At 35.9% G+C, this 18,876-nt stretch overlaps 1 protein-coding gene across 1 annotated transcript in view; it reads right to left on the bottom strand.

Moving 5' to 3' along the window:
* The window catches only part of LOC106464002 (phosphatidylinositide phosphatase SAC2-like), a 120,228-nt gene extending 102,528 nt beyond the window's left edge, over positions 1 to 17,700 (bottom strand). The window contains exon 1 of the mRNA XM_022391658.1: positions 17,469 to 17,700. Coding sequence (XP_022247366.1) covers positions 17,469 to 17,571 — 103 coding nt within the window. The 5' untranslated portion in view covers positions 17,572 to 17,700. The remainder of the gene's footprint in view (positions 1 to 17,468) is intronic.
* Between the last annotated feature and the right edge of the window lie 1,176 nt (positions 17,701 to 18,876).

Genomic DNA, 18,876 nt, shown 5'->3' with positions numbered 1-18,876 from the left:
ATCAGGAAAAACATGACCCCACTGGGCAGGAAACTACCAAATAGCCACTGGAACACATGTCAAAATTTCGAACCCTTAGTGGTAAAGGACAGGAGGTCGCAGAACAAGAAATAGTGATGGGAGAAGTCATGGTAACAGAATGAGACAAACAAGCAACCAAAGACTAAAGGGTCAACTGTGGACCCACAGAGTCCAAACATGAGTCCAAAGAGTAGAAAATCTCCAAAAACAAACCAATGGATAAAAGGAGCCATCCAGAAAATTAGGGGAAGGGAGATGAACCTGTGAAAAAAGACAGCATCCTTCTCAACAAAAATCTAACAGCAATGAAACCACATGTGAGGGATAGAGCCAAAGAAGACAGTAGCACCGAGGAGTAAGGAGAGAAAATGTATCCACCTAAAACTCCTCTGGGTATTGGTAAAGTGCCTCAGAAAAGAGATGTATGCTGGACAAATACTATAAGAGAGATGTAAGGGTATGATAAGGGTGGGAAAATGGATGTGGGAGAAACAGATAGGATTGTCAGGAACAGCTCCCTACATTGGCAAAAGTAACTCCAACTACTAGGAGTTGAGAAAGGGCTGATTAGCTTTCTGATAAGCCAAAAAATAATGATCAGAAGTCCATGAAGGATGAGTCATGCTAATACTAGCCCTCAATTGAGAAACAAAATGCTCTACATGAACCCAGATGTCAGGAGAAGGAGAGAAAATTAGTGACCCTAATGATGGGTGTCATGTAAAAAAAGAAGGAAGAGTGTCATAAGAAAACAGTGAAAATGAGAAAAGGGAACACAGCTGAGAAAAAATTAGTGATTATCGGATGATTCACTACCTGTAATCGGTTCGTGGTTACCGCCATTCTGAAGCACAGCACCAATGACGTTCTAGGACAGAATTAGGCCCATCACCCATAGGAAACTTTCAAGCCTGATAACTGTGTAATTTGTGATATTAAATACTGTAAATTATTGTATCAATATCAATATGATCTTCCAAAAGTTTCTACAGTTTTGTATCACTGGTTTAACTTGTTTCAATTGTAGCTAGCTACTGCTCATCATAATTCAAGGTATTAGATATCTTTGCTGAAGAGTTGTTGTTTCACTTAACTACAATCTAAGTGAGAAATTCACACACTAATCTTAATGGTGAATTATCAAAGTTTTGTCATTGAAATATTTGAGGTAAGCTCCAGAGATTGATTGTGCTAACTTTTTGATAGTGAAAGTGCACTCAGTAGTTTTGTAATCCCTCAGTGTGTGTTATAATGACAGGAGGCTGTAGATGTAATAACTTCAATACATACTTACAACCTCAGCATCATTTTCATGTACAAATGTTGCCTGCACAGCGTGAGTATTGTGTAATGACAGTCAACCAGGGTGAACCATTAAAGATTACTTTGTTTCGATACCAGTTACCAATATAAATAAGTTAATAGTATCCAATCAAAGAAACAGTTGAAAGCTTTATACTTTGATATTCATTTCATGATCACTAAATCATTGCTCATTACTAATTGGAGAAAAGTTTAAAAATGGAGAGATGTTTCTTTGAATTTGTTTCAATACCTCATGCAGAATAGTGAGAATACATACAGTAGCCTATACTTGGCAGGCCTATGTTATAGTATATACGATGGCTGCAAAAAGTTTCAGGGTTAACATAGTTTCATCTTTCACTTATATCATTTACACTTTTCTTTTACTTTTCTATCCAAGCATTCACAACTTTTTATTATTGGCAGTTTTAGATATACATTTGCTAGAAAAATAAATACAATAAATATCAAGTAAGCTTAATATGTGTGACATCATGGTTCATATCGTCTTGTCTTCTGCATGTTAGAAACTGTTATGTTGATAGTGGTTGGAAATTTTAGGGTACCTGGTTACCCGAATTACCGGGTATTCAGTTAGGATTTTTGGTACCTGTTCAAACACTAGAAAAAAATATATCCAAAAATGGCTGAGTTAGGCCTAGTAGATTTTGTATGAGATATATGGGAAGGCTCAGCAGAGTAAGAAGGAGGGAAAAGGCTGACAAAATCCTCTTTATCATGAACAGGTTCGGACAGTGCAAGAGGAACCCAAACATTCTCAGCAGAAAAAGGATGCCTCATATAACGATCAATCTCCTGATGAATGATAACCGAAACATTCTCAGTTGAGACCCCCCCAGACCTTAAGCCAGTAATGGCACTTGAAGTAGCAGTAATGACATCAGAAGCTGTAAAACACAAACTTTGGAATTCATCTTAAACTGTAAAGATGTTGAAAATGAGAGAAAAAAATCAATAAACAAAGGTAACTTATTGCAGCAAACTACTGCAGAAAAACTAACTGTTGCAAATGAATAAATCAAGTACACATTACTTCACAAAGAGCACAACAAAAAACATCTGCACTCGATCACTGCCTAATGATAAGTGATAGTTCGGAAGAATTGAATAGAGGAAGTTTCAAGCATCAGGAGGGCGTGTTGCACTCCTATTGGTGGAGGGTTGTCGCATTATGATTTACATGCAAGAAAGAGTTGAACCAAGTTGGTCATGTAGTATGTGGGAGTTCAAGGCTTGTGACATGCAGAAAAATTTTGCATATAGAAAGCAGCCCTGAACACAAATACCTATACATGTGAGAGGAGGTAATGTACCATATCAGAATTTCTTGTATTACAAAAGAAAATAGTAATTACTCAAAAACATTAAAAATAATTATTCGCCAAAATGTTAAGACATAATTAAAGAAACCAAATAACCAAGCAATTTCAGCTTAACAGAGCCTGTGCACAAATCATTTGGTCCTTCAAGGCTATCCTTGATTTTACTCCCACTAAGGGTGTTAATACCTTAGAGTTTAATAGTTTAAACTTTTAATCATTAGCGATAGTTCAGATGTTTTGAATTTTGCGTAATCTATTAAAGGCTAAAAACTTTTGTAAGTAGAATGCTTAGAAACTAAGGGCTACTCAGAGGTTCTTTCATTGTTTACTTCCTACCTTTGTCACATAGAATTACTGGCAGATAGTGAGATTCATGTTTCATCTTAACCTTACATTTGTAAAAAATCATCCTGCTTCCACCCAGTTTTGAACAAATTCTCTACATCACTATAATTACTAATAAGTTATAGATTTAACAAATAGATATTACTACTAAATTGAATATAAGATTGTGACAGACAAGAAAATACATGAAATTACAATTATATTATATATGTAAAGCATAAAACTACATATTTACGTAAGTTCTATAGATATAAAAATAGTGATGTAAGATGAAAAAATAATTGCCTTTTGGGTATAATAATTGCCTGTTTTGATTAGCATTAATCACATCATTACAGAAGTTGTATGACAGCATTACTAGCATATGTTTGCATAATTGTTTGTCTGGGCCCCACATTCTCCACACAATATCCAGTAGGATGTTACATTTTCATATAGTTTAACATTTTTCCTATATATATGGTTACTTGTAGAAGAAAGTAATAGCCCTTTCTCAATGTTTTTTGAAAATTAATGTAATAGTGTTTAAACATTTAATACATTAAACAGAATCTAGTACCTCTAGAGTTCATCAATCCCACAAAACTTCCATAAGGGACTGATCTCACTATGACGAATAGCACCTCAATTTTTATATCCTTCAGTTTGCACATGTCACAATCTATTATAAGGTTATATTCAAAATTTAATTAAACAACCTTATTGTCATTGTATATCAATATATTTGGCATGAATATGTACTTTACATATCCAATTAGTATATTATCTGAGTTTTAACATCTTAATTTAAAAAATATGTATTTAAGAAAATCTGAGCTCTGATTTTTTCCATTTCAGAATTTTCTTACTTCTAAAATAGGTTGCTGCAATTTCCAACTAATTAAAAACACATTCTATACATAATTACAAGCAACAATATAAAGTTTGAACTTCTTATTTTTGACTTGCTAATATAACAAATTCATTTTCAGCAAATTATTTAATAAGGATTTTTCATAATAAAGGTCAAATACTATTTAAAAGAAAAATCTTGTTTTCTTGGCAAAATTAGGAGCTCTCTAGGGATAAATATTATTAAAATATTTTACTATCATTTCATATCCTTAGTACTGGTTTATTGAAACTCAATTCTTAATCGAGAACTTGTGTGTATACGTGTATTATTATATTTCACATTTTCTACGTCATGCATATGTTAGTATATATTTTATATAATAAAATAAATAAATGGAAGTAAAATTATAAATAAATAAATAAAAAGATATAAATAAGAAATGATCTCACATTGTATTACACAAAAAATTTACAATTATGTGTAGTTTAATCTGTAATATAAGTATTATGTTATTTTGTTATAAGCTATATTTGTATATTGAGAGATATGATAAATATCTGTTAGTGGATTGAAAGTGAACCTCATCATTAAAAAAAAATGTGATTGCACGAACTACTTAGGGTAAGACTGCTCCAATAAAAAGAAAAGTTACAGCAATTAATATTAATCATTCTTTCTTCACCCCAAATGAATGTTGGTTGCTGAACAGCTTCCTCATTTAACCGTGTTCACAAAAATTTACTAGACATGAACTGACAATGTGTAACACCATTATTTGAGTAACTTATTTACAGGACTAGGTCTCCTGTATAATTCCAACTAGTTATAGCTACACAGGAAGCACTAAAGATGAAAACAAAAGACTGACTATTGTCATATGCCTCTTTATCATGGCCCAGTATGGTAAGTTGTTTAGTTGATTTCTCACCATGCAAGTATATTTCTACAGTTTCTTCAAAACTGTACTGTAAAATATAAGCATCTGAATAATTTTAATGGGTTATTTTAAACTTTCATCTTTATAAGATACTCACTTAAAAAAAAATTAATGTTATTATATTGTTTCTAACACTTACAAAGTTTAATTATTTTCTAACTTTTTCCAGCTGATGATGGAATTGGAAAAAAAGTATGAAAGTTAACATTTTCTTACAATGAAAATGTATTTCTAACAGGTACTTATCTCTTCTCACACAAAGTTAACTCGATCTCCTTTCTGTCCCTTAAGCATTGCTAAAATTTTAATGCTCAGTGTACCAATCTATCTACTCCACAAATTACATGCCACTTTTGAACATGTATATAGTATATGACCACCCTCCACCAACAGTATTGTATCGCCTATACTGGCACAGCTCCCTCTGATGTTCCTGCTCAATCCTCACTTTCAAGAATTGGCAGGATCTAAAGTGAATAACACTGGTAGTGGGGAGGAAAGGTGGGAAGTGTGTGAGAGGAAGTATCTATCTGAAATACATTTTCAGTGTAAGAAAATGTTAACTTTTGATATGATATTTTCTCTGCTTACACAAAGCTAGAATCCCACATTGAAAAGGTGAAGGGGCCATTGTAGGTGTCTAACAATGACACCAAGTGGAAAGCAACCACCTAGAAATAACTGGTGTGCTCAGAGATGAAACTGGGCACTTCACTACTTCTGGAACAGGTACGCTCTTTGCCCTATAAGAAGGAAATGAACCTGACACAGATGGAAAAAAAGGATGTGCACAAGCTTGATTCATTCTGAGAGGTGCAATGCATCATAAAAAACGGCATGAGTTTAAATTGTCCTCCATTAAACAAACCAGATCAGAAAACTGTCAGCTCCCATCAGTAAAGAGCCACTCTATGAAAAGCAAACTCAATACCCATATGAGGAGAAACAGCCAGTCCAGGGACAGTTCCCCAAAATATAAAGATGAAGAAAAACAACTAGTCTTGGCTATGTATCTACCCAAAATCAACTGAACAGACAAGGTTCCACAACCTGTCCTCAGCATTAGGAAGTTGAGGATTATCCAGATAAAAACAAAATTAGAGTAACATAAGGATTGTGGCTAGGGCATGTGAACCATGTGATATATACACACACACTAACCCCAACCGTAAGTACACAGAGTATCATAAGTCAAGCAACCAGAATTATGAAGAGGAATTCAGCATTCAGCCAAAACTGGACAAACTCCCAAACTACCATAAGAGCAAGAAGTACAACAAAGCAAACTTGGCATTACAGGGTCATGTCTTTATCTCAACTCAACCACAAGAACATGGCAATAATACCTGTAACCAGTATTAAGAGCAAAAATCGTAACTCACTCAACCATAAATACAGAGAAGACACATCATGTACCCAGAATTACGAGGAAGATGGGGAACATTTGCTCAAACCTAGGAACAGAGTATGTAGGCCCTGTTGCTGGTATTATGAGGGAGACAAAGTCCCTTAAACTCAATCATAGGAGCATGGAAGGAAACCTCCTGCAACCAGAATTAATGAAAACAGGGTGATGTCATCTTGAACCCCATATTATGAGGAGGATCCTGTTTAGGCTGGTCCTGCACCAACCATTTATTAACCAATCCACCAGGGGAAAAGGAAGGAGGGAACCCAGCTTTGCCCTCTTCTCACTGAGTGGAAAAATATCTGGTTGTATTGTAAGGTCAATTTCTTCTTCCCACTCAGGAGGAAGCCTTCTTGGTCCACCACCCCAGAGATTGGAAACTGATAAGCAGTAAGGACTCTCATGCTCTACTTGGAGAAAAAAGAGGGGGGAAGTAAATGTGTTGGGGAGTCCAAAGGAATGTCACATTGGAGTAAGTGCAATGGGTGTCCACAATTCCCTATTTTGAAAAGTAGACCATCCCCAATTTATGTAATCAAAGGCTCAGCGGGGATGGGCAGAAATCCCCTTTTACTTTACTCATGACATTCCACGAGTGACAGTCTACCACTGAGTTAAACAGATATATATCTGTAGACACATAAGTATATAACACTAGGTATGCCACTAATGGTCTTGAAGAACGCCCCATCTCTACAGTGAACATTATAGGTCTACTGGTATATAGTGCAGGTTTGAGTAAAAGCACACCTGGCCAAGCAACACTCACCACAGAGTGTGATCATAAAAGTAGCAGTAAAAGAGGGTCCCTAAAAAAACATCAATGAAATGTTGTAAAAAGACATACCCAAGTCAAAGGTGAATGGATGTGTGTAGAATCGTCATGGGGGGGGGGGGCAATATCCACCTGCAAAAGATTCAGCCAGATAGAGTAGATAATAAACAATGAAGGAATAAGGAGTAGACCACATTCTGGCCTGAATGATTTCTTCCAGCAGACAGAGAAAACAAGCAGCCAAAGACAAATCTGATGAGAAGAAACAATGAGGAGACAGCGACCTTCCATGGATAAGCCTGAATACGCTAGCCTATGGAGTTGACGAACCCAACCAGTTAGTGCGACAGGGGATAGATCAAAGGAAATGGAAGGAAATAATAAACCAATGCAAAAAACTGAAACAACTGAATGACAAACAGAGTAAAAGAAAACTGTTAAAAAAGATACTGAAATGTCAACGAAATACAATCGTAAACGGCAGTCACACGTGAAAAAACAAATCTAAACATTGCTGTGCCAAACGATAAAGTGAAAATTGAGTGGGAACATTAAAGGGAGCTAGCTGTGCCAATATAAGTGATGTAATACTTTTGGTGGAGGGTGGTCACATACTATATACATGTTCAAAAGTAGCACGTAATTTGTGAGGTATGTAAACTTGTGCACTGAGCATTAAAATTTTTAGCAATTTCTATGGGACAGAAAGAAGATTGAAATAGCTTTGTGTGAGAAGAAGTAAGACCATATCGGAACACTATAATTAAAAATTATTTTTGTGTCACTGTATTTTCAATGTTTGTTATAAAACTTCAATTTTTACTTTATGAATCATTTTAATATCTGCAAAGAGGTAAGCTAGTATCATCAGAGCTTTTCTTGTCATATAATAAATGTTGTACTTCTTTTTCTACAATTGTAGTGAATTTGTTTCCACTGAATTATGTTATCTATCACACACTGTTACATGAATGTTTACTTTTTTACTATACATCCTGTAGTCAGCATTACAAGGTAGATGAAGTCCCCCAAACTCAACCATAGTAGCAGGGAAAGAACCTTTTGCAACCAGAATTAATGAGACGAGATCTGCACACAACCTTAATATCTGGGTGGTGTTATCACGACCCGGTATTATGAGGAGGATCCTGCATAGGCTGGACCTGCACCAACCTACTATTTTATTTTTCTTTCTATTGTGGGGGAAATGGATGAAGGGAAACCAGCTTTGCCTTGTTCTCCCTAATAGTATAATCATGAGTATGTATGGTAAATGAAATTTCTAACTCACCCCAGCAACTGGGAACTGTGAAGTAGTAAAGCCTCCAGTGCTACACTGGAAGAAAAAAAGAGGATAAGTAAATGTGATAGGAAGTCCGGAGGATTGTCACATCGGAGAATGTGCAATGGGTGTCAACGAATTCCCTACTTTGAAAGGCAAACTGACCCTAATTTATTCAAAGGGTTGGCAGAGATCCCTGCAGAAATCCCCTTCTTTATTCATGAAGTCCATGTGTGATGGTCCACCATTGAGTAAAACTTATCTACATCTAGAAACATATATATATATACCACTGGATTAACCAAAAAGTAGTCTTGTGGAAAGCCCCATCTCTACAATGAGAGTTATAGTGCAATCAGTAAATAGTGCAGGTTTGATGTAAGGTATACCTGACCAAGCAACACCCACCCCAGAGTGGGATCCCAATATCAGCATTTAAAACTCGGGTTTCTGAAAAAAAAACACAGATGAAAGGAAGTGATAAGACTTACCCCAGTCAAATGTGAATGGATGTGTGTAGAATCGCAACAGGAGGGAGGTGATATCCATTAGAGGAAGATACAGCCAGGTCATGCAGATGATGAGTGACAAATGTATTAGAAGTAGTCCACATTCCTGCCTGAACAATCTCTTTCAATGGATGTCAAAGTCTTGTAGCTAAAGACAAAGTAATGTGACAAATTTGATGAGAAGAAATGCTATGGAGATGGGGACCTTCCATGGATTAGTCTGAAAACACCAACTTAACTAGTTGATGAACCCAATCAGTAAGTGAAACAGGGGACAGATCAGGGAACAAAAAAAGTAGTAACGTGAACCCCAAAAGGAGGCAGTACATGTCACATAACACTTTAAAGAGCAAACAGGACAAAGAAGCCAATCAGGATCAGAATGGAAGTGCAGATGTGAAATTGAAAGTAAGGAAATGGGTGTGAAAACCAAACTACCTTTCAGGGCAGCATAGATATTAGGGAAGAAGGACTGGTCAGGACATAGAATGACACAAGAGGAATGGTAGAGGATGCAGGTAACATTAATGGCATAAATATCTGAATGGCGACATCCACAAACAAGGAGGAGAAGCAAATAGGTCTTGAGAGAAAGATGGTACATATAAGGTTCAAAGGGATGACAAGAAAAGGGTACAAGGGACCACACTAAAATCCCAATCATGCAAATCATAGAAACATGGAGGAAGCATGACTTGAAAGGAACAGAAAAGGAGGAAAAAACAGAAGAAGACAAAACCTTACAAAATTTTGGAGAAATGGAAGGCGTTCAACAAGGCCACCCAATAGCTAGAAAAGGTTGAAGTGGCCAAGCCTTTGCCAAACAACCAGGTGAAGAACTGGGTAAGATGAAGAATGGAATGATGGGAAGTATGCAAGCCACGTCAAATAAACCAAAGGCAAAAGGTAGACCAATGACATTGGTAAATAGCCATTGAAGAAGCTCTGAAAGAATGGAAATAGAAAGAAGCAACACAAAGAGTCAGTCCATGGGCTGAGGCAATGGACCTGACAAAAGCCATGTGTGAAGATGGAGTTTGGTGATGTCTTTATGAACAAGGTCCAACTGAGGTTGATGGAGCAGCGATCAAGGGTATAGGAGGTAAAGATTGAATCAGAAGGAATGATGTTTGCAGCAGCCAGGATAAAGCCACTACTAGGATAAGACAAGGAGTAGTTTGGAATAAGGATAGAACTCTGGAGAGGAGCCAAATAGGAGGGTAAGCATACTTGTGAAGACCCTTCCAATCTTGACAGAATTTGATCACCCCCAGAGTTAGCAGGTGAGGAACAAGAGACTAAAAGAAAAGCAGTTGGTGTTCAAGTGGGTAGCAAAGGCATATATGAAATGTCCCCAGCTGAGAACACACATACCTAAAGACCTGTGAATGAAGGGACCACTCCATGATGATAATCTTGTTGGGAGGAGATAATTAATCCACCACCAGAAGCAAGGAGCCAGGAAAAAGACCATAATGTGATGACTGTGGGTCCTGAAAGGAGATCCAGGATCAGAAAGCACAGAGACCTGTAATTTGTACCCCTGACTCTGTGGTACAAAAGACTAGTGTGGAGAGGTCAGAATGTACCATACCCCCCCCCCCATAGGAGAGGAAGGGAGTCGTATAAAATCTGACAAGCCACCAAAGGCTCAAAAATGATGATATGGAGAGAAGACTCCTTGATTGATCAAAGAACTGATATCTCCTGGTAGGCAAGGTAAGAACCCCAACCCCAGTGACGTGGTCTGGTCTCTGTCTAACTACTAAGCCAGGGATCCAAGGAGAAGTTCCACTGATATAGGAATGTTCACCAAAGGGAATGCATGAGTTCAACGATGGGAAAGAGAGTTTCCAAAGAAACTCATCCCCAAAGAGATAGAACATCTAGAGCTGTAAGAAATGTGGGGTGAGAGACTTGCTCCAAACCCAAAGATGAAAAGGAAAAGGCTGGGCCCGACTGAGGTTGGAAAAAAGACACCCCAAAATGAACAGGGTATTGAAAGTGAGTATGAATGGACTTCCCCACTGTCATAAGGAATCCCATCCATGCTGCATCCTGTAGGAGCAGAGGAGTGTGGTCTCTAGACTGTGAATGGGAAGAAGCTAGTAGGAGCCAGTCATTCATAAGAAAGAAGAGTACAAAGACTCATAGAGTGAAGATGTCAGGCAACAGTTTGTACCCCCAACAAAACACATAAAGAGACGAGGTTCATCCGAACAGTAAGGCCCTCCCTCAGCTGAAAAACATGACTTAGGGCAATAAATAACAATAGATAAAATGGGCACTGTGGGAAAGAACTCCAAAATGTTGATTATGAGGAGAAAATGAGATTTCTAGTATCTCGAAGGTAGGAAAAGGAGCTAAAGCAAATCTCAGCCCTACAAATGGGAAGGAATCAAACACATCAGAGATTTAACAAAGCAAAAACAATTTAAGTCCTCCACTGATAAAAATTAGGATGATAAGACACATAGTTAACAATTATGAAAAAGTTATTCAGATAGAACATTGAAGTTTATAGTACTAGTAGTAATGATATGTAATGTACAAATTAATTAAACATACCTAGTTAACAAAGTACTTATACATATTATATGGCCAAACTATCTAAATTTACGTAGTCCAAAAAGTATGTAATAATAATGAACATGCAAACTGACGAAATTATCCAGTAAACACATTAATAATCAATATCTAACTTACAATTTCTCTGAATTAACCGACACGACAAAGGACATGTAATTAAGTCCTACACTGACGAAAATTAGAATGAAAAGGCACATAGGTAACAATGATGAAAAAAAATAGTACTCAACTAGAAGTTATAATTTTCCACTGAAAATGTATTTCCGATAGGTATTTACCTCTTCTCACATAAATAGCTATTTTCTTTCGATTATGCCCTCTATATGCAAAAAACTTTAGGCATGCCACAAGCCTTCTATCTCCCCTCAACTGGAATTGACTGATTCCAATGCATCTCTCATACAAATCATCATGCATCAACCTTCTATCAATAAGAGTGTGACATACTCTCATGATGCATGTGGCTCCCTTTATTCAATTCTACCAAATTATCACTTCAAATTTTGGCAGAAGATGAAGCACCAGTTTTCAGTGGGGAGGAATGGTGGGAAGTACCTATCAGATATACACTTTCAGTGAAGGAAAATTATAACTTCCAATACAGTACATTACCTCTTCTCATATAAATAGCTAGAATTCCACATTGAATAGATGGAGGGGCCAGTGTGAGGGAAAGAAAGAAGCATCTTTCAAAAGCACTTGAAGATCACTCCCTAAGATGAGGCAGATTCTAATATCTGATGGGACGGCAACCACACCACTTCTGAACAAGGTATTCTCTTCGCCCATTGTAGAACAATGTCGCATATATGGGCAGAAAACAGAGGAACACATCGAATTAGGAGAGAACTATGGCCAAAAAGTGATCCAAACCATGCAATATTTATGAAACTCAATCCCAGAAAATGTAAAAGTTGGTAAAATGAAAGGATGTGCCCCTAGGTGTAGAGTGACTAGGATGCAACAGAACATACATGGCAAGTCAACTACATCCAAAACCCATGCTGCTGGGAACTGACATCGACATGGGGGTAGGATGAGGATCATACTTTCGGTAAGCCAACTACAATCCAAAACCTAGCTACTGGGTATAACATCCATGTGGGCTAGGAAAGAGAATCCTACCACCAGCAAGTCAACTACAATCCAAAACAAAGCCATCTGGTGGAGGTAGGAGAGGGCTTTTCTATTAGTGGAATAAAAGCCTGGAGAAAGATGATTAACAGGTGCAATGGCCTGTGGAGACAGAATATCTTGTACCACCTCGGACAGATCCAAGCTGGTGGCAAGATCCAAAGTCATGGGGAAGGTAACAGGGACAATAGAGGTGGGGAAAGGAATTGGATGACAAGTCCCTCTGATAAAACCCAAAGAACCCATGGTACTGTAATGAAAGATTGCCATATGGTAACAATATAATATAGTAAAGCTCCCACTGGACCAGAACACTCTGGGTAATCTCTGGTGCAGTTGGCAACATGGAAACCTGAATGGAAGATGTGGGAAACTGTCTGGTAGAAGACTGGGAAAGGCAAGAGGCCAGTGTCAAAAGAGAAGTGGAGATGGGCCACATCCACCCAAGTTTCCATGGAATCTGGAATACCTGCAAAAATCGAATGCCTGAGAAAAGGAGCTTGTCTGAGACCTCTAAGGGAAGAAGAAGGAAGTTGAGCTCCCTCAAGCAATGCATCTCTCTCCAAAAGATCCCAGCAACAAACCAACCAAGAGACCAAGGACAGGTTGGAATCTCTGAATTAGAGGAATCTGAATGAGATATTTTAGGATTGTTAAGGGAATTAGTAGTGTCTGTGCATTGTCTTTTATTGTACTTAATGGTCAAAATGGTATGACTAGGTATGGTAGGAGTTATTTTCAGTGATGACAGTTTTATTTTTCTAACAGGGTAGTTAGCCTTTGGAATTGCTTGCCTGCATATGTAGTGGATGCAATAAATTTAAGGTAAGGGTTGGTAAACATTTGAACTATGTAGGCTGGCTATGGGTTTTTTAAAGCTTAATGGATAGGAAAGCTTAGATGGGCCAACAGGTCCCTTGTCTTTAAATTATATGTTATGTTATCCTAGCAGCCCTCCTCTGAACCCTTTCCAATAAGTCAAAAATCTTTCTTAGAAATGGAGACCAAAGCTGTATTGAAGTCTAACAATTGGCTTGCATCGAGTAACCAGACATCTAAGTAAAACTGGGACAATCTCAAATAAACAAAATAATCATGAACACCATAGAATCTTACAAGATATTTTATTTGCTCAATAATATTGACTTTATGCCTTCATCAAGAGTAAACAGTTCCTGGGATAATCCCACTTTTAGCCTTATTTTTTGTCCCAACCACAAAAAATAAAAGTATTAAATTGTCCTGGCTTCTCTGACCTAAATGGTTCCTTTAAATTTTAGTCAACAAAGACAGATTACTTGTTCTTTACCTAACCTGTCATAGGGCAGCTGCAGGAATTGAGATTTAAAACTTGCCCTGTTGTGAAAAAGAAAATTAAGAAGCAACATGTCTTTTTTTTTAATACATTCAAGACAACTTAAGCACATTTTTTTATTTTTTGCAAAATAACTCTTTATGCAAAGGTTTCAAAGTTTTCATTCTTTGACCATTTCAGGCATGATAAGTTAATCATAGTTTGGGATGCAGCATTGTTGTCAAGTTTTTTTAATTAAGGGAGCTTCTTTTTTTTCTTTAACATCCATTCATCTTCTGCTGAGTCTATTATTTTAAAGTGTTTGAAGTTTGTTTTTTTTGCTACAGTCTTTATTTAGATGGTTGTAAATTCCAGAGTTGTTGGAAGGGCTGTTTTGTACATGCTCCTTGATTCTGGTAGCTAGGATTTGTGTCAATGAACCAATGTAGCCACGCTTATGGCATGGTCATGTGAAATATTTGTCAAATAATTAGACAACTGTCAAATGTATCTAAAAATTAGATTATTTAGAAAATGATACGTTTTACTATAGTTTTAACTGTGTCAGAGCTGTTACAGTGTCATTCCCTATGAAAATGTTCCAGTTTTTCACTCTGGAAATCTAAATTTGTATAGAAATTATTAATAATTATCTCGTTTGACTAGTAATCAGTATGCTTATGAATTAGAGCTGGGCAATTAACCTGACTAATCAATATAATGGATTACCTAAGTTTGTGACTCTGTTTAGTGACTCATCAAATAATAACAAAAAGTTTCTACTTTTCTTCATTGACATTCACTCTATTAATAAACTTCTGAAATAGGGAGCCAATCCAAACTGTGTCATGTAGGAACACTTCCTTTCTGACAATGCAAAGGTTTGAGCAGTGGTACTGGAAACATATATTTAAACAGGTTTGGTAGACCACTGCATGAATTATATGCCAGTTTTCAGTTTCCACTATATTTCAGCTTACGGGACATCATTCCCTCTAACATATGAGGAAACTGAGATTCTTCAAGTTGCTGTTGATGTCTTACCAGTCTCATTCTCCACAATTCCTACTGTCTCTGATTCAGGCTCTATAAAAAAAAAACATTCAAATTATGCATAGCACAATACTATTCATGATTAAAATAAATATGCATTTATTTTTATGTTGTTTTAATTTGTTCATAAAATTAATTGTCATAAACTAGATAGTAAAAATAATAAAAATAGGTCTATGTACTTATACTGATAGTTACTTAGCTATTTTGGATAAACAAAATATATACAATGGATTTGATAAACAATTTATTTGTTTATAATATTTCTTTATTTATTCATTAATTTTATTAATCAGGAGTTTTTGCTTAAATCACCAAAATCACAAATTAAATTAACCTTCATGAAACTATGCTTACTTTTAGGTCCAGTCTTGTTTTCTGTTTCAAATAGAACTGTTTTATTGTACATGTCAAGCCACCACACAGTTTCCTCTTCAACATTTCCATGGGTTTGTTTCCTTTTGCATAACTTCGGCCTGCCGGCTCTCTCATATTTGACACATCAAAGGATTTCTTGCACATCTTACAAAATACATTCGACTTCGAGTCTTTGTCAGGTTCCAGCCAATTGGCATATTATGGCTTATCTACCCATAAATTATTAAAAACACAATTGACATCAGAATTTTAAGTGTTTACTCAAGCATTTGATTAAGGTCCAAGGATGTACATGAAAGATCAACATGTGCACCGTTAGTTGAGTTCAACTGGGCTCATGCAACCAGAGGACCAGGGAATATCTAAAAACCCTTTTTGTGTATAGCAGGCCTACTGGCAATATTACAAATGAATTTTGAACTAGTGTACTATTTATATTTTATAGCTGTGAAGAAAAAACATATATTCTTTGTTACACATCTATACAAATACCAGCACTTTTCCAGGATCACAATTTTTTTCAGGATTTTCCAGGAATTCCAGGGTGCATGCGAACCATACAATGAGCATCAGTTACATTGGCTTGTGTGTCACATATGATAATAAACTAATCGAAATGAATGTTTCGAATTGCTAGTATTTTCTCACAAAAATAATCAATGAGTTGAATGTAATAAATTAACCAGCCCTACGATTAGTCGATTAACAAATTCCATTCATTACCAGAAATACACCCAAAAATTATGTAAGCTTTACTATTAGCATCATCCACAGCACTAATTTATTTGTAGTCATTGAACAGTTTAAATAACCTACAAATTCTTGTTGATTTTCTACATCATCCACAAAAATTATTCTGTTTGCTATAATTCTCAGTTTTCTCCATTTCAATACTTTTGATAGCTTTCAAAGCTTAATTTAAATCCTGGATTCAACCAATGAAGTTTAAGTATGGATTGAATGAGTATTTTATTTTGAAAGATCATGGATGGTTATAGAAAAAGAAGTTCCGGACAATATGTGTAATTAAGATTATAGTAATAGCTAGCAGAAGGTTGAACAAATAGATGGGCCATTAGCCCAAATATAAGGTTAGGTAGTCTTTTTTTTTTTTAGAATTGACAATGGTTTTACAGAAATATTGAATACAAGTCTAAAAATGTTATAATTTTATTGTGTAGGTCACTGTTTAGACCACATTTGGAGTATTGTGTTTAGTCTTGAGGTCCTTACCTTAAGACATACATTGAATTATTGGAAAGGGTTCAGGGTAGAGTTACCAGAATGGTGCCTGGAATGGAGGGTTGTCATACAAGGAGAGGTTGAGATCTCTCAAATTGTTTTCTCTTGAAAAAAGAAGAGTTAGAGAGGATCTGATTGAGGTGTTTAAGATTGTAATCGGAACTGATAGTGCTGATGCATCATCTTTTTTCCTACTAAACAGTGAAAATAGTAAGACTAGGGGACACAAATATAACTTTTGGTAGGTAGGAGTCATCTTCAGCTAAGAAAGTTGTATTTTTCTAACAGGGTGGTTGGTTTTTGAAATGGGTTGCCTTCAGGTGTTGTGGAGGCAGTAAATTTAAATGAGCTTAAAAGAAAACTTGATGACTATATGAATGATAAGGACTGGCTTTAAGATTTCTTTTTAATTTATTATATAATAGTTTTTGTTTACTTTAGAGGATAGGACCGGCGAGATGGACCAATAGGGCTCTTGTTGTCCTAAAACATTATGTTATGTTATATCGGGAGGAAGGAGACCTAACTTGATGAAATGAAATAAAATTGATTTAATATGAAACTTTGAAGAGGGATAAAATGCCACTCTTAACTTATGCACAGAAGCAACGGAAATTAATGATAAAACTAGTATTACACATGCAACCTACTTTTGCAAATTATAATGCTGCCCATGGTTTAATCTATTAATATTATGTTTTGGCATTTCTTTACTCATTTGAGTTTTAAGAGTAAAAAGTTTTACATGGATAGAACTTGGAAGACTTAAAATGTTAAATAATCGATACAAGTTTTATAAATTGGTTCCTTATAAAGAAAAAACATATACCATCTATAATCGTTAAACTTTAATTAAAAATAAAACATATTAGAAAGTCCTATATAATTTGTAATTCATTACTTCTTATATTATAATTGTATTGAAGTTTCTTTCACAGTATATTACAAAATATAATAAAATATACAAAAAACGACTCCTTAGGCTTACAAGTTGTCATTTATCTTATGCAATATTTACCTTGCCTCGATTTTGGAGTAAGTTTTCCGTCAATTCTACTGCACCATAATGTGTGCTCTCCATCAACAAGAATAAAATAATCGTCACTTAGCAACACTTCCATAACTTTTCACACAAGTTAAAAGTTTATATATGAATTTTATGTTTTTTCATAAATTAGCAAATATAAGTTAAACATTTAATCTTTTAATATCCCTACAGTATTTAAACCTAAACTAGAACTACATGTCGAATACACACATCAACTTTAAATTTTAATAACAGTTTACACAGCTGTTTACCTTGAGTACTGCCATCTACCATTTTTCAACTTTATTATTTAGAATTGATTTTTCTTGATGAATTTACAAATCGGTTTATAGAAACCTTATAACCTAAAAGTTTATTAAACATAACATTTAAATACAACTATTTAATAAATAGTTATTATCAATCGATCGATCAGCCAGGATTTCGTCCCCAATCTGAGAGTCGAAGAGTATGGTTCTCCATTGTTATCTAACCCTCGCTGCTTGCATCAACTTTTCTAATTTAATTAAGCCTCTCCAATTCATTTTCTAACTTCATAGAACAAGTGAGTTTCTGCCTGCCTCTCGCTCCTTTTTATTAGATTTTATTCATCACCATCTCTGCCCACCTTCCTTCAGATCTACTAATATGTCCAAAGTAGTGCATTTTCTGTGTTTCTATGTATGTCGAGCAGTTTTCTTTTGTCTTTGCAATTTTCAATACATGGGCTACTTAATAATTCAAGATATTTTTTCTACTTTATTTCCAAGGTATAAATATGACATTATCAATATTTAAAATTTACTCCTGATGATGCCGTTGCAACATCAAAACATGTTGTGTCAACTTTTTAGCCTGTTGTTTACAAATACTGGGGCACGTGCCCTGTGGCCCCACCATCTACGCCCCTGAAAAACAGAATGACAACTGTTTTTATATATATTATATTTCAATCATCGGAAAAGAATAGTGTTGCGTTAGCGAGGTCACGTGACTGGTGTCACGCCCCTGCTTTCTAGAACTATCCTGTACCTTGGCGAATGCTCTAGAATTTACTAGATATAGGGTAGGCTGGTATATAAAAGAGGGTGACAACGTGACAGAATAATGTGTGTGTAGGTAATGAGTAATTGAACTGCAGTCAGAGAGAGACGTATTGTTGAAGTTAACGTTCGTTGTTAAAACGTTTGTTACAGAGCGACTGTTGAAAATAAGTGTATCGGTAAAGTTATATTCAGAAAGAATAAACCAGTTTTATTAAGTAAGGACTTGTGTCGCTAAAGTTTCGTCGGAATGATGTTACGGAAAGTTAATTAACAAACGGAGACGTAACAAATTCGTCTTCTGTACTGGTCTCCATCTCGTTGGCTTCTGCTTCACGTGGGGTTCATCTGCTCCA

The sequence above is a fragment of the Limulus polyphemus genome, unplaced genomic scaffold (assembly GCF_000517525.1).
Source record: "Limulus polyphemus unplaced genomic scaffold, Limulus_polyphemus-2.1.2 Scaffold1538, whole genome shotgun sequence".
NCBI classification, from domain to species: Eukaryota; Metazoa; Arthropoda; class Merostomata; order Xiphosura; family Limulidae; genus Limulus; species Limulus polyphemus.
Note: the sequence above shows the minus strand (reverse complement) of the source record. Positions and strands in the feature narration are given on the sequence as shown.